This window comes from Pangasianodon hypophthalmus, chromosome 11, assembly GCF_027358585.1.
Source record: "Pangasianodon hypophthalmus isolate fPanHyp1 chromosome 11, fPanHyp1.pri, whole genome shotgun sequence".
Taxonomy (NCBI): Eukaryota; Metazoa; Chordata; class Actinopteri; order Siluriformes; family Pangasiidae; genus Pangasianodon; species Pangasianodon hypophthalmus.
The window spans coordinates 9,783,839-9,806,734 of NC_069720.1; the positions used below are offsets into that span (position 1 = coordinate 9,783,839).

General features: G+C 39.3%; 2 protein-coding genes across 2 annotated transcripts; one reads left to right on the top strand and one right to left on the bottom strand.

Moving 5' to 3' along the window:
- Positions 1-3,082: 3,082 nt before the first annotated feature.
- mesd (mesoderm development LRP chaperone) lies at positions 3,083-12,558 on the bottom strand. Its single transcript, XM_026930355.3, has 3 exons — positions 12,367-12,558; positions 7,707-7,939; positions 3,083-3,733 (listed from the first exon to the last, which is right to left on the bottom strand). Exons 1-3 carry the CDS (start codon positions 12,517-12,519, stop codon positions 3,490-3,492), a joined length of 630 nt encoding a protein of 209 aa, XP_026786156.2. The 5' UTR covers positions 12,520-12,558; the 3' UTR covers positions 3,083-3,489.
- Positions 12,559-15,218: 2,660 nt separating this feature from the next.
- tlnrd1 (talin rod domain containing 1) lies at positions 15,219-18,517 on the top strand. Its single transcript, XM_026930794.3, has one exon. It carries the CDS (start codon positions 17,259-17,261, stop codon positions 18,324-18,326), a length of 1,068 nt encoding a protein of 355 aa, XP_026786595.1. The 5' UTR covers positions 15,219-17,258; the 3' UTR covers positions 18,327-18,517.
- The last annotated feature ends 4,379 nt before the right edge of the window (positions 18,518-22,896 follow it).

Consider the following 22,896-nt stretch of genomic DNA (forward strand, 5'->3'; position numbering starts at 1 on the left):
TCCTTCCCTTTCATGCACCACTTACTTACTACCAGCTTCCCTTTCTTACGTTGCTAAGTTACTACCTACTTCTCTGTCTTACGTTGCTGAGTAACTTCCTACTTCCTTTTCTAACATTGCTTACCTACTACCTTCCTACTTACAGAATTGACAATTATGAATCGTCAGACATTCAAAATGATATTTCTGAATGTTTGCCTCTAAGCTCTTCTGCTTCTTCTTGTGTACAGCAAAAAAAAAACACCTCAGGTTGGGGTGGGACAAGATGTATGTTTTTGCTCTTCACCAGATGCTGAGGGAGCACGAGGATTACTGAGGCCACACCAGACCTCCAATCAGCCAATGCACACACAGCCCTCAAGCCCTCAAGCAGAACATAAAGGCAGCCACTGGGATGAATTGTGTGTGTATTCCTCAGCAGTACAGATGGGACATTTTGTGTGTCTTCTCTACAACCCAATGCTGAGTTTATATCCCCTTAACAGCCCCTAGAAAGAAAGGGAACAGATGATGAATGAATGCATTAAGGCTCAGGAGAGTTCCTCTGGCTGCTGTGACAGGCCTCGTTCGTCTGGAGCTCTCTTCGTTCCTTTTAAAGCCTCCAGGTGGATTTCATGTTCGTAATGTTTGGATTATTTGAGTTTCATCTCTATTATGCCCCTGTTCCAGAGTGCCAACACATTCTTACTTAAAATAAAGACTCCATATTTCATTTTGGGCTTCGTTTCTTCTCTGCATCTCAAAAGCATGTCACTGTTTGTCTCACACCACAGATAAAAGAGATAATGCTGAAATCTAGTTTCATTATAGATGAAAAATGTGGGCCCTTTTTATATACACTCCACTGTAGGTAGTGGCTTGGTTCCAGAGCTTGCTTTAATAAGCACAGTGTGGCACAGATACATACTTTGAAAAATTGAGGATTGAAAATAGAGGAAATAATTTTTTATATGCAAATAAGAGAGAAAGTTAACTTCTTCATTGCCTAATGTAGCGTCTTTGCATATAAGGCTTCAAATGTACAAGAGTTAGCGGTTAGCCTTAAGATAAGAACTAGTGCTGACACCATCCTAAGACAACCTTCAGGAAACAACATTAGGTTTATTCATTCTCGTTTTTACCCAAACCTCTCCAGGTTAGGGTAGGTGTAGGGCTTCTATGCCACCTCTGCTCACAATAACAATGGAGGTGCTCCTCAAGTAGCTTTTGGGCTCCTCACAGCACTGGCAAAAAGGACCAACCAGGACCCAGTTCTTTGTGCATTGCTTAATAGATCCAAGATAAGATTACGTGTACGAGATTTACTAATCGAGATAATTACAAACAGGCTAATTTGGTTCTTCCACCACAACACCTGAGAAATTGGTTAATTTGAGAAAGCTGCATGCTCTCGTATTGATTTGAAAGATCATAATCTAAGGCCAAAGTGGGAATAGGTTCACCGAAACTGAGCCAGAAATGTTTTTCCAATCTTCAAATGTCCAGTTTTCAGTTAGCCTCAGATTCCTGCTCTTGGCTGACAGGAGTGGAACCCCATGTGGTCTTCTGTAGTTGTAGCCCATCTACATCAAGGTGTGTTGTGAATTCTGAGATGCTTTTCTGCTCAACACGGTTGCACAGAGTGGTTAGTTGAGTTACTCAAGCCCACCTGTCAGCTCGAATCAGCCTGGCCATTCTCCTCTTACCTCTCTCAACAACACGTGTACACCTGCAGAACTACTGTTCACTGGATGTTTTTCTGTTTTTCGCACCATTCTGTATAAACTCTAGAGACTTTTGTGTGTGTAAATACCAAGAGATAAGCAGTTGCTTAAATATTCAAACCAGCCTGTGTAGCACAACCAACCATGCCATGTTCAAAGTCAACAAGATCACATTTTTCCGCATTCTGAGATTTGATGTGAATATTATCTGATGCTCTTGACCTGTATCTGTATGATTTTATGCATTGTGCTGCTGCCATATGATTGGTTGATTGGATAATTGCATGAATAAGCAGGCATACAGGTGTTCCTATTAAAGTGGCTGGTGAGTGTATATTGAGACCCAAAACAAAGGTCAGTTAGTTAATCATTGGCTAATGAAACTGAAGAGAAAGGGCACAATTCCTGTCACGGGCAAAACAAGAGCTACTTTTGGAAACGTATAAATATAGGTATGTATACCTGATGTGTGTACATATATTCAAGAAGAATTTAAAGGGATAATCAAAAGCACCAATGTAAAAGCAAAAAGAAGCATGGCAGAAAATAGCAAGCAAACTAAATGTGTATACTTGAAGGTCACTTGATATCACTTATCTATCTTCCAGAATAAAATAAACTGAAAAGATATTTTAGCCATTAATTGTTAACTTGGTTGCTTGCTATTAAATCTATGAAAGAGTTTGGAGTACAATAATTAAGCATCAATAGCTACTATCTCTACAAAATAAAAGATATGCATCTAGCTGGTTAAATTCTCAAAAAAAAAAAAAAAAAAAAAAGGTTCTAAACAATACCTCGTCGTGGGGTGGTACCTTCGCCTCAAGGATACGCCTTTTATACCTATTAATGTGTGTATTTATATGTTTGTGTAGATACACACACATTTGATTTAAGGTGCATAATTGCATCTTGAGAACTATTCCTGTACCTATAATTAGCTTTTCCAGTAAAGATTGAAAGGTGAACTTCAGGCACTTTCACAGGTAAAACACACATAGTAAAGGTACAACAGATGTATCCATCCACTTAACATTCAATTCAAAAGACTTCTGCATTTTTACACAAAATAGCTTCTAGTAGGTCTAGATCGCTAAGGGAATTAAAAAAAAAGATAAACAGAAGAGTACAGAAGCATATGATAGGACCAAATTAAATATTAACTATTAAAGCAGCAGAAACAGAAAGATGTTGTAAATGCTTAGTTTCAATATTTTAACTAGCATTTATAATTGCCACCTCTAAAAACCGGACACTGTAGCACAAATGTGACACCAGTAGTGTTCATGCCCAAACTGGTGGACAGGGAGACTCATCACTTCTAAACCGGAATGTCTGAAAAAGTCTTAATAAGGCTTTAGACAGTAAAGCTGCAGTAATGTATTACAAATCTCTTTTATTCTGATTCAAAATGCAATGTGTTGAATTCAAGTGATTTATAATGGTGAGGTATAAAAAGGATTATTTGATAAGGCCAAATCATTTTTAATGATTAATCATTTCATTTCAATTATTTCAGTGAAGATTGAGGGACCAAAAAAAGTAACACTGTACTGAATGAAGTCCTTTCTGAAGCATCTTAGAGCAAGTACCTTCTGTAAGCAAATAATGCAAATAATGATGTAGGAGCATGGTATTTGATTTAACCATGTATAGAAATGTCCGAAACTAGTGTCTGAAACACTCTAGCCAACTGGGCTCATTAGCTCTTCTCAGAGTGTAGTCTCTGTGTAAGGCATCAACTCGCCTTCCTTCTGCTCCACAAACCTTGTCGATATCAGTGCCGTCATAGCTCCTGTTTGGTTTTATTCACTCGGTTGGCTGCGTTCTTGTCCTTCTTCTTCTTGGTCTCATTTTGTTCTTTGTCCTTGTTGACCTTGTTGGCCTTATTGGCTGCTTTCCCAGGAAACACCTGGCCCTCCACAGTCACGTCCTCACACCGCTCCTGGAGGATCAGGAAGTCTTTAATCTCCCACGCATAGCTGCCATCACGTAGCATGAAGATGACACGATTGGAACCCACCACAAACCTAAAGAAAGGGTGTTGAAACAGGAAGGAAAGCCATTTTTCATACAGCATCACAGGATTAAACACTAACAGAATACAAACATCACAAATGCAAGCTCTAAATAAACCATTTTTCCAAACTATACATTTTTTGTCATGGCTATAGGGCCTTCTTCTCTGCCTAGCCAGCAGTGCCGGTGTTTAGCTGGTAGACCACTGTTACCAACAGGTAACTGCTATGTTATTTTAAGTTATTAATTTTTTTTTTTATTGCAAGTGTAAGCCAACTAGGAAATCTCAAATATTGATCAATTTAGTCAAATAAGAAAACTGGAAAATAATTTACCAGCTCAACCTGTGTTCCATCATCAAATTTGCTCTGAAGGCCACATTGGGTTTGTTGCCCACTTTGCACTTATGAGCCAACAAAGCAGTGAGAACACTAAGCTAAATAAATAAATTTATTTTATAATGACTTATAATGCTGTTGAATTCTTGACTCTGAATGGTCAAGGATGTACATTATCATTATTTTTTTTTAACAGTAGCTGTGGCAGTAGTGCAGGCTGTAATTCAAATCATATCAGATTTAAATCAGATTTAAATTAGTGCACTTGTTCTAATATGTTAATGTTTCTATAGTAACAGCTCATTCATAGCAGCTTGCCCACATGATCGAAGGCTAATAATAAACACATTAAAAAATTAATATATATATATATATATATATATATATATATATATATATATATATATATATATATATATATATATATATAAAATTGGCATCTGTCAAAGGGTGGGATATATTAGGCAGCAAGTGAATAGTCAGTTGTGTTGGAAGCAGGAAAAATGGGCAAGCGTAAGGATCTGAGCAACTTTGACCAAGCGCCAAATTGTGATGTCTAGACGACTGGGTCAGAGCACCTCCAACCGGTGAACTGGTGACGGGGTCATGGACACCCAAGGTTCATTGATGCGCGTGGGAAGCGAAGGCTAGCCCGTCTGGTCCGATCCCACAGAAGATCTACTGTAGTTCAAGTTGCTGAAAAAGTTAATGCTGGCTATGACAGAAAGGTGTCAGAACACACAGTGCATTGCACCTTGCCGCGTACGGGGCTGCGGAGCCGCAGACCGGTCAGAGCGCCCATGCAGACCACTGTCCACTGCCAAAAGTGCTCACAATGGGCAAGTAAGCATCAGAATTGGACCATGGAGCAAGGCAAGAAGGTGGCCTGGTCTGATGAAATCACGTTTTCTTTTATGGCATAAGGACAGCTGGGTGCATGTGCTTGTTTACCTGGGGATAAGATGGCACCAGGATGCGCTATAGGAAGAAGGCAAACCTTGGATCCTGGCATTCATGTGGACGTTACTTTGACACATACCAACTACCTAAACATTGCTGCAGATCAAGCACACCCCTTCGTGATAACGGTATTCCCTAATGGCATTGGCCTCTTTCAGCAGGATAATATGCCCTGCTACACTGCAAAAATTGTTCAGGAATGGTTTGATAAACATGACAAAGAGTTCAAGGTGTTGACTTGGCCTCCAAATTCCCCAGATCTCTATCCGATCGAGCATCTGTGGGATGTGCTGGACAAACAAGTTCGATCCATGGAGGCCCCACTTCGCAACTTACAGGACTTAAAGGATCTGCTGGTAACGTCTTGGTGCCAGATACCACCTTCAGAGGTCTTGTAGAGTCCATGCCTCGATGGATCAGAGCGGTTTTGGTGGCACAAGGGGGACCTACACAATATTAGGCAGGTGGTTTTAATGTTATTGCTGTATATTTTTGAAGGAGTCTCCAGTGTCAGGGGTCAAACTGTAACTTTACCTTTTCTGCGACGGGAGAGTTTTCAGAACAGAAGACTTTGCAGATTTCAGTACTTGCATATTAGACAATTAAAGCTGTTTATTTCAAGCATCTTTGTCAAACCCTGGTGACATCACTGCTTCTTATGATACTGTATAAACAAAACCATTCCATGTTTAACTCCTCTGAGCAACACCTCATCTTGGATTCAACTTCTATAGCACTATGCATAACATTTGTTCCTTTACAGTTATTTACTAACTACTCTAACAGTTTTTTTAAATAAACTTGGATCTGGTCAAAGTAAAGATTCTAAATGAACAGAATGCAAGGGTAGTGAAGGTGCCCACAATTAGGGCTGCAACAACTAATCGACAAAATCGATAATAAAAAATAGTTGGCGATTAGTTGTGGCACGTGCTACGTCACTTCATAAAAACACATTTGATTAAAATGGCAGAGCAATGAGAAAACAACACAACCTTCTCTTAAGTATGGAAATTCTTTACACTACACTGCAGGCCTCAGGAAATAACTTATATTATGTTATAACGTGAGTAATATTGAAAATGAATGTGGTCTCAAATGTACTATTAGTCTTCAAAACACAACCCATGTCATGGTTATTTGAATCAATTAGCTTGTAAGAAGTTGAACTATTTTTATGACTATTTTTTAGCGCTGATAAACGATTGTATATTCTTAGCATACATAATATATATTTGTAATATGTCTTATGTGTCAAGTCTCAGTTCACATCGAAGTTGATCCAAAAAAAAGAGTCGATTCACTAATTCTGGGCAATTAAACCTAAGAGTCAACCCGAAAACTTTGGAGTCGATTCCACACACTGAAAATGATTCGCCGTGTGCACACACACAGCAAGCAAAATGAATTTAGCGTTGGAGAGTTGAGCGAAACACGCAGCGGATATTTATATTTTGCCTTTACTTTGAATTTGAACAAACCATGGATTGAACTGCAGATAAAACATATAGTTGTTAAAAAGTGTACCATCTGCCTTAGTTGCAGTGTCTCATGTAGTAGACATGAGGACTTGATAATATTCTCATGCTGTTACAGATTATCTGATAAATGTCAGAAATGTTTTACTGTAGTTACTTAACTGTTATTTAATTAAGCTTAGTTAAGAGTTCTGTAGTAGTGCTGATTAAAATGCTGCAAATTAATAGTTGTAAAAATAAACTTTTTTTGTATTTAAAATATTTTTTAAAAAACACAACTAATCGATTAATTTGAATAAAAAAAAAAAAGAAAATTAAATGATTAAATGATCATCAAAATAATCATTAGTTGCAGCCCTACCCACAATAACATTACTATAAATGTTACTTGTGTGGCAAAAACCTGTGGAGTGTCACTGTGTCTGAGTTCTGGAAAATAGCTAAGAATGAAGAAAAAAAAATCAAGTTTTGATCAAAATTTAGTTTTTCTGCCAATAATATACACATCTCTAATTTGAGAAAAAAAAGTTTTAAGTTTTAAGCAAAAGATCATGTCAGCTAAGGAGCCAGTTTTAAAAAAAAAACAGTGGTAAATAAAGTCAGGTAAATTTAGTCGACAGAACAGAACTGACCTAATTAATCAGCGATTGTTTCGCCGAAGACTTTAACGAGAATCAGTCGAGTGAACAGACGCTGATGAGGCTCATGTTTAATTGCAGTAAGTGACTTTACCTCAGGTGATGAGCCAGAGACTGATGTGGATGATGTTTGTAATCAAAGTAAACATAACTCTTTAAACTTTCTCAGTAATTTAGGTTAGAAATGCAGAAGTAGATGGGGTGTCTTTCAGTGGAGTCGGAATGGAATCTTTAAATGAAATTTTTTTTCACTTTTGGACGTAATCAGTAGAGTAATCAAATAAATGACTAGAACTTTACTTCTGGGTGTGATGCAAGAAAAAGAGAAATACATATCAGTTCAGGAAAGCCTGTAACCTTCAGAACTACATAACAGAAAATGCCAAAATGCAAGCAGGATTTTTGCAGGCTGCCACACAAACATTGTGGTATTATTGTGTATGTGTTTGGCACAACGAATCTAGGCCCACATCTCAACCCGAGAGCAAAAGTGCCACTCCATGGCCAATATATCCCCGGAATACCTAAACCTGATTGTCTTAAAACTGTCGCATGTACGGAACACAATACCTCTGAATATCAAAGTTGGCGTTGAAGAGGCTGCCCTGCCACAGGCTGGTGACCTCTTCCGTCTCCTTCTCTGTGGGGTTTCCGGACACCGTTGCAAACACCATCACGGTCTTTCCCTTCTTGGACATCTTCAGGAGGTCTTCAGGTTTGGAAGGGTCCACTTTGGAGAAGTCGATGGGCGGGGAGGGTCGTCTGTGCTCTGGCAAATCCCCCTCTTCAATGTCATCATCTTTCTGTGAAAATAAAAATGGGCAGAAATAGGGCAGGAGTAAACAAAAAGAAATTCTGCTGTGGATAAAATATAATCTATACATCACATCATTCCTAGTTTGGACACTGGCTCTTTTCCTCTGGTCCTAGTTTGGATAATTTCACACACAAACAGAACACATAGTAAATCTTAATGTTATCTTATTAGATCAATCGGGTCTATCAGAGCAGAAAAATGACTAAACTGTGCTGCAGCCAGTTGCATAGCTGACTATAATTTCATTTGTAGGTTAGGGTGTAAAGGCTAAACCGTGCCCCGAGAGAAGGTTAAAAACTTGTGAATTTCAGTTGCACCACAGTCACTAAAGGTACGTCAAACGAGTAGGACATAAAGTGATTGTAGATTAAACCTTTTTTTTTTTTTTTTCCCCTTCACAGCGCGACACACTTAACCATCACCAGCAATTCAAAAACATAATCTGACAAACAGGAAATACAACATCCATTATTGATGTGGTTAGTGGCTGTCTTTCTCAGGGTAACATTTACATCAAACAAGGTCTGTCTCTCGAGTTATTAACTGTAAAAAAAAAAAAAAAAAAAAAAAAAAAAAAAAAACTCCAAATGAACTGTGCTTTACAATAAAGTACGAAAAAAAAAGCAATGAAATAAACCAAAGTTGCTGCAGTTTGAATAAGCTGAATGACAGAAAAAAAAAGTATAGCATGACATTAACTGTAAAATGCTGAAAGATTTTATAATGCACTTTGACATTTTCTAATGCTACCTGATATAAAAATAGCCTATTTGTAGTTCATCATAAAATCCCTGATATTTATATATGTCAGTGGATTTTGGTGAGAAGACCATGTTTGGTGATCATAGACCACAATAATACTTCTCAACTAAGGAAATCATTATACTCTGCACAAAATAAAAAAGAAAAGAAAACATTCATAGTTAATAAACACACATTTTTTTACTTTGCATTGCAGTTTTGTTTACGGAGAGGTGTAGGTGTAGGGTGTAGGTGTAAGTTTTTAGTTACGGTAAGATTATGCTATTGGTGCAACCACTATTGTTTTAGTAGTCTGTAAACTTGAACACTGAGGTCATTTATGTCCAAACTACCCTACAACAGAGCTTACGTTTTACTGATGCAGCCAGCTGCTGGATCTAAACATACACGGCCACCAGTGGACAAAGCTAATCCACAGCTGAATGGAAAAGATTGCACCTCTACTTCATAAGAAGACTCCAGAGAGCCAGGATGCACTCACCCAAACGCAACTGTTTCTGGTGCGTCACGGAGAGCTGACCTGTTCAGGAGTATGTACACTGCAGTCTCAGACAGGAAAGCACAGCCCAGTCCATGACTGGCTAACCTTTTCCTGTCATTGAAACTATTTACAACAAGCAGTGTATAAAAAAAAAAGCCTGCAGCAACACAAAGAATCCCTCTCACCTCCATGTACTGCACACTGGGCTTGTGCAATATATCACAATTTCATCGTCTTTATACGATCTTAGACAGCCATGATATCCAGTGATGTTTACTCTGATTAAATTATATTAGCAGAGCTGCCACTTTTTACACATTTTGTGTAAGAGCTCCACAATTTAACCTCGGAGTACGCTATAGGGTGTCTCAAAAGTCTCCCTACACAGGGGACTACGTACGCCCGCACCACGTCGGTTGTGTCTCCATCAGTGGATGTTCGTGGATGTCCACTTCTCAGTTGGTCCTCAACACTTCCAGTCTTTTTGAATTTGTTAAGAAGTTTGGCAACAGTATCGTGTGTGATGTGTTTGCCATGTTTCCTGTTAAAGCCCATCGCAACCTTGCGACAGCTTCCTGATCCAGCCATGAGAATGATTTCAATACGTTCTTCTTTGTCAAAGGCATTCTTAAAGGCTATCTGAAAAAATATGTATAATATAAAGTAAGTATGAAAAATTTTGGAAGACATTTTGCTAAAAAGTGTTAATTTCTCCTATGCATGGAGACTTTTGGGACACCCTGAAATACTAGAGATCCCTCAAAAAGATCCCTCTTTTTCTCCTCAGTAAAACAGGAGATGAGCCATCTGACACATTAATCTGGAACGATTTGAGCAGGTGATTTGTAAATAAGTGACCACCTAGAAGCCCCGCCCCCTTCTCCCTATCTCATGTGCCCTTGACTGAGACACCGAGGGCACCCTGTGAGTTATAAAGGTAAGTGAAGAATGTCTGGAGCTCATTTTGACCAAAAATTGTTGGATTTTATACCAAAATTAAAATTATTTTGACCTAAAAGGATTAAATAGGCCTACAACAAAGTGACAAACACTTTACATACAGTGTTAATTGTGATGATAATTAGAATGTGGACATTAGTGTAGTTACGATCAACTAATAATCCACCTTCAAGCAAGTGGCTCCTGACTGCACAGCTGATAATACATCCTTCCATACATCTGAAATGGTGGAAATGCTTGTTTTGCTGACTTTTTTTAGACTATTGGTTCTGGGTGATTAAATCTTTTATTGTGATTTTTTAAAATTGTAAAACACAAGCAGCGAAAAATCAATATCACACAAGCCTAGTGTACATATTCCTACTATCTACAGAAAAACGGTTAAGAAACATCCAGGCCAATTCTAGCAGATTCATGAACAGTTACTTCCCACAGGTCTCCAGATTCCTACACAGATCCGTCTGATGGCCATTTCAGACTCTACCTACTGCGCACAGTCACTTTACAAGAAAGACATTATTCCAGATCCACATGCACTAGTCACACACAAAACTGGACAGAAGATCGGAAATGAACAGGTGATGTTTTGTCTTCTATTGTCCTGTTTCCAGTGAGCCTGTGTCCACTGTAGCCTCAGCGTCCCGTGTCCACTGTAGCCTCAGCATCCCGTGTCCACCGTAGCCTCAGCGTCCCGTGTCCACCGTAGCCTCAGCGTCCCGTGTCCACCGTAGCCTCAGCGTCCCGTGTCCACTGTAGCCTCAGCGTCCCGTGTCCACCGTAGCCTCAGCGTCCCGTGTCCACCGTAGCCTCAGCGTCCCGTGTCCACCGTAGCCTCAGCGTCCCGTGTCCACCGTAGCCTCAGTTTCCTGTGCGTGGCTGACAGGAGAGGAACCCGACGTGGTCTTCTGCTATTGTAGCCCATCCACTTCAGGCTTCAGTGTGTTGTAATTTCTGAGATGCTTTTCTGCTCATCATAGATGTAAAGAGTGATTATTTGTGTTACTGTAGCCTTCCTGTCAGTTTGAACCCCTCTGGCCATTCATCTCTGACCTCTATCATCAACAAAGCATTTCCACCCACAGAACTGCCGCTCACTGAATGTTTTTCTGTTTTTCGCATCATTCTGTATAAACTCTAGAGACTTTTGTGGGTAAATACCAGGAGATAAGCAGCTGCTTAAATCACATTTTTCCGCACTCTGAGATTTGATGTGAATGTTATCTGATGCTCTTGACCTGTATCTGTATGAAGTTATGCATTGTGCTGCTACCATACGACTGGTTGATTGGATAATTGCATGAATAATGCATGAATAATTGCATGAAGAATCTCTGGAGATCAGTCGTTTCTGAAATAACTCACACCAGCCCGTCAGGCACCAGCAACCATGTCTCAGTCAAAGTCACTGAGATCAGATATTTTTCTGCATTCTGATGTTTGCTCTTGAGCTGTATCTGCATGATTTTCTGCCTTGTGCCTCTGTCACGTGATGGACTGTTTGGATAAATGCACGAATGAGCAAGTGTACAGCCCTGCTGAGGAGAAAACCAATAGAAACCATCACAGAAATTCTAATGGTTTCTACTACAGATACCATTACAAACCATCAGCTAACCATTAAACCATTACTGGTCCTTAATGGTATCCACTAGATGTAACACGCCACCAATATAAAGCAACAAATGACCAGTAGAGACCCAGAGGGACCATTACAGCTTCCATTAAAACCATTACAAATTCTATGAGAGTTTCTATTGTATTGTGTGTTTTTTCTTTCAGCAGGGAGGTTCCTATTTAAGTGGCCGGTGAATGCATAGGTTAAGGAACATCCAGCCTTCGGTATAGTTACAATCATAACCACATCATCACCATCACTGGCCTTATTTCACTGAACTACTCCTGCTCATGTATTTCACCAGGTCTGGTTGCTAGGACTCTACGTACTAGTTAGGGACACTATCTAGGACACAGCGCCGCAGATTGAAGCGCGACCACATCGCCAGCTTCCTCTTTATCCTCGGTTTGTGAAATGTTTTTGCCTTCATTTCGGCTACATTTTGTAAAATACGGCTATATTAAGTTAATGTAATTCTGCACATAGCTAGCTTGTTAGCATAAGGGCTTAAAAAGCGACAAATTAACCTGGAAGCCTAACAGTGCTAATGCAAACTGCTAACGCTGTAGAGATGTCCAGGCTCTGTACGAATTACCTCCCACTGCTCCAGCAGCCTCGCCATATCCGCGTCATTGTAATCCCGAATATCCTTCTTCTTCTTAGGTTTACTGTCTGAACAATGAACAGACAGGATAAATACTCCAAAAAGCAACACTGCTACACATCTCCATCCAAACGAAGACGCCATCTTTTCAACCTTGAGTTCGCGGATTGGTTGAGAGCGTTCGGCTTGGAGTTTGCTGATTGGTTCCTGTTTGTTCAACGTCACACATTCCGAAAGGGGGCGTGTCGGATTGGCACAGTATTTCACGTGACTAGTGATTAATGGTTAATTATACAGTTTATACATATTTGTGTCTTTTATGATATTATATTCGTTTTTAATGCATAAAAATAAAAAAAAAACTTATGTTTGAACAATATGATAATTACAATGTACAAGTCTACAACAACAACAACAAAAAAATAATAAAAAGAAATTACTTAGAAGAAATGCAAATCAATATTGAGGGCAAAGAGTACATATTAGAAAAAATAATTATTATTATTGGTTATTTTTTTCTTCCGTCCATGTATGAGCAAAATGTATGTGTATAAGACAGGCTCAATCTAGTTAAATCAAAGTGCACAAGTTCCTTTTGGTGGCAATGTTGCTTTCACTGCTTACTATGTAACCTATTACCTATTAGTTAAGTGTGAAAAATAACCACTCAGTTATTCCATCAAGCCACCATTATAAAGCTGCTATACCTGCTCTATGTGAACATAAAGCTGTTGGATAAATTGGCCTACACGGTCAGTGTGCTGAATTATTTTGGGCTGCTCTCGGAACCCCTCCCTTTCAGTGTGTCTCTGCATGAGAAGTGTGTGAAGTGTGAGGCTCGTTCAACAGAATCTGAACTGTTTCCTCTCAGGACACTCCACCCAAATGGCACTGCGCCCTGTGCAGCTGTACAACCCACCAAAGCAGAAAGTGTGCTTCCAGTTTCCCCTGCACAGCTCAAGCGCCCATAATCCCACATTCTATACATTTCTATTCTCATTCATGAATCAACTAACTGTACATTTAAAATTATAACTTGTTTAGCATGAGATATCATAGAATACAATATATGACATTTTAGTTCACACCACCGAGCTGCTGAATTATCAGATCTTATTGGTGAGAAGGTTGATTAATTTTCTATAACAGCAGCATCTGACAGTAGTGCCAGCTGAAATTTAAATAACAGGTTTGTATTAATGTGCACATTCTAAAACTTTAGTCTTTTTTCTATAGTAACAGATCATTCACATGGGCTTGAATGGTGGATGCTGTACATAATCTAAGGCTAACAATAAATGCATTAAAAATCATGTTATTTAACAAAGAAAAACAGATAGTTGATATGGTACAGAACGCAACCACCTTGGGCCCCCAGAAGCCAAGGGCCCCCTAAAAATGCATTATATATATAACATTTATATTTCAATGCAATTATATATTTTTTAATTATTAATTCTAAATAACATATGCTGAAATTTTAAATATCAATGTTAAAACACTGAATAGGGCCCCATTCCTTTATTTTGCCTGGGGTCCCCAAATCACTAAATCCACCCCTGCCTGTATGGAAGGAGTCTCTGGTGTTAGCAGCTTGTAAAGGTCAGTAAGTTTTCCGCCAGGACTTTCTGGTTTCTCGATAACATGACAAGCTGCAATTTTTTGCCTTATTAACTTCAAGAAAGTGCAAAAACAGAGAGGCTGGTGAGTGATCCACTCTTTATACCTGCTATAATAAGTGATAACAGGAACTAACTTGTTGCACGGATGATCCACCATATTAAACATAGCTACAAATGGATAAAACGTGCAATGTGTCATATTTTTAATAAAAAATTGTTAGCGTGGACATGCTGCTATTAGAAATTAATCAACTTTGTGGTGTTGCATGGATGTTCCTCCATATTAAACACAGCTAATAACAGCTCTGTTTCTGGTTGGGCCATATCACACGATCCTGTTGTTGATTCATTTCCTATAACAGCACATCTCGTAGTTTTCTTCGTTTTTCTTCCTTACTTAATTATTTGAAATCTCTCACATTTGGTATTTCCAAACCAAATTCCTTACTCAAAGTACACCATTGCAAAAATCATCTTTAATGATAGTCTGATCAAATTGTATTAACACAGAGTTGTATTACATGTTATGTACTTGAGTCATTTCTTTTATTTCAAATAAGCTGGCTGTTGTGCTCTAAATATGACTGGAAGGAAATAAAAAGAGCTTTAAGAGCTTTTATTATGGAACCTGTTATCTGATTAATGCGTTTTACATTTTTTCATGTCTGGTTTCTTCAATGTTTGAATTCTCTGTAAGAGGAAACAAGTGAAGATTTCTCCCACCCGGCTTTTAGCTCCTCCCTCCTTTACTGGATTGGCTCTTCAAGCGTCCTGAAAATGCATTGTCGTCCAATGAAAAGTGGTCTAAGCTATGACGTCACACGCTTTCAGAATCCGATTTCACTCCCACGAGTAAATCTAGTGGTATAAAAATCGTTTTTGCTCTTTTTGGAGAGGTAGGATTAGGACGGGTTTTGCTTTGAAACAGAAACTCAAAGTGATGATCGATAATGTGCTCAGACGCTTATTGATTCAGCACGATAATTCCCCAATCCCCCAAAAAACAGTTTTAAAACACTGAAAAATAACAATAACATCGTCTTCACGTTGTCACCAGCATGAAAAGTTTTGACACAGCGTGATGTAATTTGATATATTGTTAAACTACAGTTTTATATAATGAAAAGTGCTACCACAGGTCTCAAGTTCTCTAATTTTCTCAAATTTATTGCTATTTTTCTTTCTTTTTTTTTAAACTGAAGGTCTGAGCCATGGGTCAAGGCAAATCCAGCGTAGGCGCGTACTTGAAACACAATTTTATCGAGCTAAAGGCTACGCTAGGCTAAAACTTACCATAAACTATGCGTGGTCATGTGTGAACTGTAGCATAACGCTAAGTTTGGCTTGAATGGCCTGCTTCTTATCTAGAGTACAAATCAGTGGTGACCCTAAAGACTGGAGAAGTGGAATAACTGCAAAAACAAGGAAGGAAGAGAGAAGCTGGAGGAGCTAGCAGCACGTTTCGGGTGTAATTTTGCTCTTACGCCGGTAGTCGGGGCCTGGAGACATGATGGCTTTAGTGTGGAAATGAACCAACTTTACAACTGAAGACGAATTCTCATCACCCGAACGAGTGAGAAGTTTATCATTTGAAGGAAGCGTCAGAGGGAACGGAGTGGATATGGGATTATTTTCAGCACAAAAGTTTGTTTTTTGTGTTTTTTTCTGGGGATAATGGACGCTTATTCAGGAGAAAGAAAAAAAACCGTTGCAGTTTTGAAAGAAGCTCTCCCTCGCGCGCGCCGTGTTTCTGTTTCCCAACTGAAGCGCAGCCGCACCCTCTGACGAATTAGCCAACAAGCTAACGACTAATTTTCACACAGAACTCGCCTTTCTTGGACAAATACAGCTTCATTCTAGAAAAAAAACCTATTAATTTCGAAGAAAACCGCCTGTTATCCCTCAACGCCTTGTTTCCCATTTGAAGTAAAGCCGCACCCTCTAGTTTGCTTCCTCATACAGACGAAGAGACCCCACACACATATATAAAGCTGGAATACACCTCATGTTGGTTCTCCTGAAACACCACTGGATGGTGATGGGTTAAAAAAAACAAAAAAAACAAACAGGTTTAAAACCAGATTTAAATGAGATGTGTACCAACAGGAAAGCCCAGCAGCGTGTGTGCCGGATGGTCCTGAGGTTCCCATGCTTTTTGCTGAGGAAGGTGCATGGGAGATAGCCAGTAATGCATAAGGGACCTGGGCTTCAGCAAGAACTGGCCAACATCACTGGGTTACGAGCGAAAAGGAAGAGGTTAAAAGCCGAGGGAAGTCAAACCCTGGTCTTTCGGTGGTTGAAAATCCAGCCTGGTGCTTTTTTTGGAGTCTTTTCTACAGTAGGCGTTGTGGGATGATGGTGCTGAAAGTGGAGGACCATCACAGAGAGCTTAATTCAAACTGCTGCTGTGTTACAGCCATGACCCTCAGAGGCACTTTCCACTGGAGGATCAAAATTAACAATGGCTCATCTGGTTTTAGTCATTTGATGGATTTCATTTGGCCTCCTGCAACCACGAGAAGGGCAAGGACCTATAAACGCCCGTCTGCTTGACATGAATTAACAAAAATAAAAAAGCTGACACAACTGTGGCAATAGATTCTTCACACCCTCAGATTCAGTATCGAAAGTGCTTTTGATGAGGTGTATGTTGGTCTTTGGATGTCTGGAATCAGCTGGCACTTTGACTTGATTTGATCTCTTGTATGGCACTGCAGCAAGTGTATGGTTTTGTTTCTGTTTTGTTTTTTTGGTTTTTTTGTCTGTGTGTGTGTATATATATGTGTGTTGTTGGACCTAGATAGATGAAAAAACCGACCTGTGAAACTGTTCATATGTACCCATGATGTGATTGTGATGTGATGAGATGTGCACAATTAAGGTCAAATAACATAAACATTAAGGAGTTCAGCATCATTATATTGAAGGGATCTTTAAATGTAGCCTTGATTTTGACCTCATTCAGCCTTTTTTTTATGTCACACTTATGCCAGAACACAGTTTCCCTGAGTGAAGTCGCATTATCCTCTATTTTTCTGATTTTGCAAATGTTTACTGAAATAATCTGATGTTCAAATAGTAAACAGTGGATATTAGTGTATTTTCTGAAGGACAACACTTTTGGGCCAGTTTCTCAGAGAAGGTGTGGTATTATTTCTGAAGACATTTTCATATAAGTTATGAGTTTGTACTGTGGAATGTGTGGTGTAATATATTTTGTACAAAAAAGAAAATCCAGAATATTAGCTTGACCACCATACTATGGCTAGTAGTGGCTCGGGAAAGTCAGACAGCGAGGTTCCAACGTCCAACATCCCGAGTGGCAGCTTGCAGCAGCGGAAAAGACTCTCATCTGTTTGTGACACATGCAAAAGCAAGATGCAGCTGGTGGCGGATTTACTTCTGCTGTCCAGTGAGACCAGGCCGGTGATGACCGCGGATGGTGTGCCAGTGGCAGAGACTTTTGAGAAGTGTCGGGATACAGTGATTGCTAGGACGAAGGAGCTGTCCATCATCACTCACGACATTCAGAGCCAGCTCAACATGGGGAAATTTACGGAGGTCGGGGAGCGGTTAGTGGAAATGGGCAACCTGGTGGTGTCTCTAACGGAGTTTTCAGCTCACGCCGCATACCTGGCGGCGGTGGAGGCACCGGGTTCACATGCTGCCGTTCCGGGATTGGTGGATCGCTACAAAGTGACGCGATGCCGTCATGAGGTGGATCAAACTTGCTCTGTCCTGCGTGTAACCCCACTTTCTGATTTAACTCCCCAACTCCTCCTGGAAGTTTCCCAAAACATCCGGAGGAACCTGACCACTCTCACAGAGGCCTCGTCTCTGGCCAGTGAGAAATCCAAGGACAGGTTTGCCAAAGAGCAGTTCAAAGCCAGTGTAAAGTGCATGAGCACGAGCGCCACTGCGCTTCTCGCGTGTGTCAAGGAGGTGAAGACGAGCCCAAGCGAGCTGACGCGAAATCGCTGTGTGCTTTTCAGTGGGCCGCTGGTTCAGGCCGTCAACGCACTGGTGGGATTCGCCACTGAGCCCCAGTTCCTGGGCAAACCGGCTAATCTTAGCGCAGATGGTAAAGCGGTGCAGACGGCTGTACTGGGAGGCGCCATGAGTGTAGTTTCAGCTTGCGTCCTCCTCACACAGGGTCTCCGAGACGTATCCCAACATGCCGAGAACAGCGCCCAGATGCCTGCGTACCGCGAAAGGTTGCGCCAGTCAGCTTGCGCCGTCTCTGATGGATGCACATTGCTCTCACAGGCGCTCAGGGATCGATCCTCGCCCAGGACTCTACCACCGGTCAACTCGCATTCTGTGAATTAAAACAAAGCCCATTACAGATATTTTTTTCAATGTACCAAAGAGACTAATATGCTTTAACCCCTTGTTGTGTGATCCTGTTGAGTGAATGTAGTGAATTTGTACAAATTTGTCTGTCCAACTATTCCTGTGCAACCAAGGTGGCAGTTTTTTTTTTGCACTGGATGTAATAAAAAAAACCTAGCCGAAACTGACATCACAACATATTTCTAACTTGTGTTCACTCACTGGTAGCCACAGATGTTGTGGTGATTCTGTATGTTGGACTGAAAATTCTCAAATTAAAAGAAATCTAGTGGAAAGTTTACCTCAGTTTTAGCCTCTGAGAGCAGCAGACAGAGTAACGGTTTAGTCGGATGTGTGATGGATGTTATTAATAAATGCAGTGAGAGTGGGATGCATGTTCCTGCTTTGTATTCCAGTGTATGAATCTTTTGGATGGATTAAAGCTGCTGTGAGTGTGTGCCATAGGTTTTACACTATTTACCAGAATTACAATAGCATTTTATGTTTTATTTTATTTTTTTCAATTTTTTTTTTTTCTGGATCATGCATGTACTGGAGTATTTATTTCAACTTATTAAAAAGTTGGTTCTCATACAAAGGTTGTTAGATGTCTCTTATTAGATATGCACTATGTGGGTGGGCATATTAATGACTCATGTGGAGATCAATGATCTTCAGAATGTCACTGTTAGTGTTAAAAGCGGTAGTGATTCTAGAGTTAACCCTCAGCGAGGCTCGTCCCTGGTGACATTGTGCTATGAGGAATCAGTGAGGAAACAAGTACTTTTGCAGGTGAATTGAGAAGGGCAATACGTGTGCGTGTGTAAAGTACATCATCTCTCTTTCCATTAAGAACTAAGCAGTGTAGGCTTGAATGGTGGTTTGGAAATACCAAATGCAAGAGGTTTGAAATTAAGTAAGGAATAAAACACTTTGGGATGTGCTGTTATAAGAAAACAATCACACCACAGCAATTTGCCCATGCAAACACTTTTTATTTATTAAAGAATGACATGTCATACATTTGATCTGTTTATATTTATGTTTAATGTTGTACGAGACCATGTTGTTGTACTTCAGGAGAGAGAAAAAACAGAGGTTGGCAAGGGAATGACTGTTTTTATAGAGGTTTTAAGTTATGTGGTAACAGAAGCTACCTTGTCTCATAGGCGTTTCTTGAAGGTGAGTCAAATTACCTTATTGTTTTATTTTATTTTTTTTTATTTTACATTGTTTATTGCAAATGGGTGTCACAAAAGTGTGTTATTGTGCTACATAATCTCTATTTCATTCAATGCACGTTTTCCAGCTCTTAACAAGTGTCCAGGTGCCTCTAGGAAAAAAAAAAAAGATTCAATTCGAATTTACAGAATTTACATTGCACTTAAGGTTTTCCTTTGACTCACCCTTATAGCGCATCTGTTATCACATAAGTTATAGCAGCTATAACTGCTAACGCACCAACCCCTCTTTTCTCTCTCTCTTGGAGCTAATATGACAAAAAAGCAGCTTGTCATGTTATAGAGAAACAAGGAAGCAAAAAGCTCTCCATCCTGAAGACTCTCCTGTGGTGGAAAACATTCTGTTACGAAGTATTGACACTGGAGACTCCTTCCATACATATGCTTTACCATATCAATGATTATATGTGACAGCATGTTTTTAATTCATTTATTAGTAGGTTAGATTATTAGATTACATGGTGCCTGCTGAACAAGTCCCTTTAAATTAGTTGTTACTGCATGCTTTCTGTGTTTTTTTTTTTTTTTTTTTTTAAAGTAACTTGGGTCACTTTCTCATGTGATGTTTTTTTTTTTTTCCCCACTGATCACATTCTTAAGTTTAAGTGGCATTTTTGAGTGTTAAGGGTGCAATATTCAATAGTTTTCATTTCTTACTAGTTCAAATAATATGGAAAATAATGTAGAAAGTCATTGCCATTGTCTATTGGCCATTAGCTTTTAGCAAGTTGAATGTCCGAGTACACTTGAAAGTGCTGTCATGACAGACCTTGCTATTAGTAACTCTAGTTAGCCTGTTAACTCTAGCTGAACCGCTATAAGTTTTTTGGGCGGGGCTTGGTGTACATGGGTGTGAATGGGGACAGGCTCAGTGAATCTTGAATGATTCAACATCCATTTAACTGAGAGAACTGTTTTTCACAAATATTACCTAATGCACCTTTAAAGTAAAAATAAATGAAAGGTATGAAACTGGCTCTTCTCATTATCTAGTACAACATTTTTGAACTCAATTTCTATTTGTACCTGCAGCATGTACTTGGGACAGCATCCCTATAACACATAGCCTATACACTATAGCTAGCCACCATTCACCTCCCGTAACCTACACTTGAGGAATCTGGAAAATTATTGGGAAATAAAACCTTAGTTACATCTGCTCTTCTCTGTCATTAGGTTGCCAGATATTCAACACCAGGCTCAATATACTGTATATTCATAAACCTTTTTTTTTTTTTTTTTTTTTTTGATTTGAGGGATTTATTTGATTTGAGGAAAAAATTCCTTTTAGGAAGGCTGACCTGAAAGACACAGAGGTTGAAGCCTCTAGGATCACTTATGGTTAAAAGGCATTTTAAATCAGCACTGCTGAATTCTTGAATCTGCCCGGTCAAAATGTGTTGATAAATTTTCTATAGGTGCAGTTCTTACAATGTTAGCTATAGTTCAAATAACAAGTTTATATTATTGTGCTCGTTCTAATACATTGTCTTTTCTATAGTAACAGCTCATCAGGGACTTGTATGACAGATGCTCCACATAATCTATGGCTAATAATAAACAAATAAAAAATGTTTTGTTATTTAACAAAGAAAACTGTAGAATTGTTGATATGGTGAATATTTCTGTAAGGAGATGCTTATTTAAAATTTATCGAAGGAGTCTCCAGTGTCAGTGCTTTGTAACTGTCAGTAATTTTTCCTTCAGGACAGATGGCTTTGTGCTTTCTTTTGCCTTATTGTTCTTTTTTTTTGCCTTATTGTTCTTTTTTTTTTGCCTTATTAACTCCAGGCGAGGCTGGTGAGGGAAAGACTGTGTATAGCTGCTATAATGTAAATGATAACAGGAACTAAATTGTCTCAAAGACATTTCTCAACATTAAATGCAATTATAAATGGTTAAAAAGCATGATGTGTCATTCATTATTAAATGAAAAACTGGTAGTGTTGGTTGTGGTATAAAATTGTTGTGGTATAAGAGGAATAAAACATGTCAGGACATGCTGTTATTGAAAAATAACCAATTTCAGGGTGGTACCAGTAACTCCTCTTAACATCCCATTACTCCATCATTGATAATTTTCCTACACTGCCTGGCCAAAATACTTTTGTTTCTCCTCTTTTAGCTTTGATTATGGTGTGCATTTGTCATGGCATTGTTTTGACAACCTTGTGCAATGTCACAACATTTATTTCCATTAAGAGTTGTATTAATTTTTGGCCAGGATCTTGGATTGAGGACAGGAGAGTCGAACCACTCCATGAAGTCTCCAGCACATCCCAAAGACTTTCAATGGGGTTAAGGTCAGGACACTGTGGTGGCCAATTCATATGTGAAAATGATTCCTCATGCTCCCTCTTTTACAATTTGAGGCTGATGAATCTGGGCATTGTCATCCTGGAACATGCCCAGTTCTGTCAGAGAAGAAAAAATCCATTGATGGGATAACTTGGTCACTCAGTACAGTCAGGTAGTCAGCTGACTTCATCTTATTGCTGCATTACATTGCTGAGCCTAGACCTGACTAATTGAAGCAACCCCATATCATAACACTTCCTCCAGAGGCTCGTACAGTAGGCACTATTCATGAAGCATGCATCGCTTGAAGCATGTGCTTTCATTATTTTCCTGATGCGCCCATCGCTTTGGAATAGGGTAAATCTGGACTCATCAGACCACATGACTGGTTTCCATTGCGCCACAGTCCAATCTTTATGAAGTCGTTTTTTCTGATTAGCCTCACTAACAAGTGGCTTTCTTGTGGCCAGACAGCAGTATAGTCCCAAGTTGTTGACGCATTGTGCGTGTGGAAAGGCTCTTACTTTCACTATTAAATATAGTTGTGAGTTCTACTGTCGACTTTTTTATGATTTTTTTTTTTCACTAAGTGTTTTAAAGATCTCCAATCACGATCAATCAGGATCTTTTTCCGAGCACATTTCTCCCGCAAAGTTGACAGTTCACCACTATCCTTCCAGATTTTAATAATGCGTTGGACAGTTCTTAACCCAATTCCTGTGATTTCAGCAATCTCCTTAGTTTTTTTTTTGCTTAATGCAGACCAGTAATTTGCCCCTTCTGAAACACAATAACATCTTTTCCGTGATCACGGATACGTTTTCAGACATGGTTGTTTAAGAAATGAGAAGCTACACACTGCATCAATTAGGGTTAAATGAATTGTTGCCAGCTGAAACATATTAATCACTGCAGTAATGATCCAATCATAGGCTCTTAAGTATTTGTTTATTTAAATCCAAACAGCAACCTTTTTTTTTTTTGTCCAGGCAGTGTATAACAGCATGCCCCATTATGTTTTATTCCTT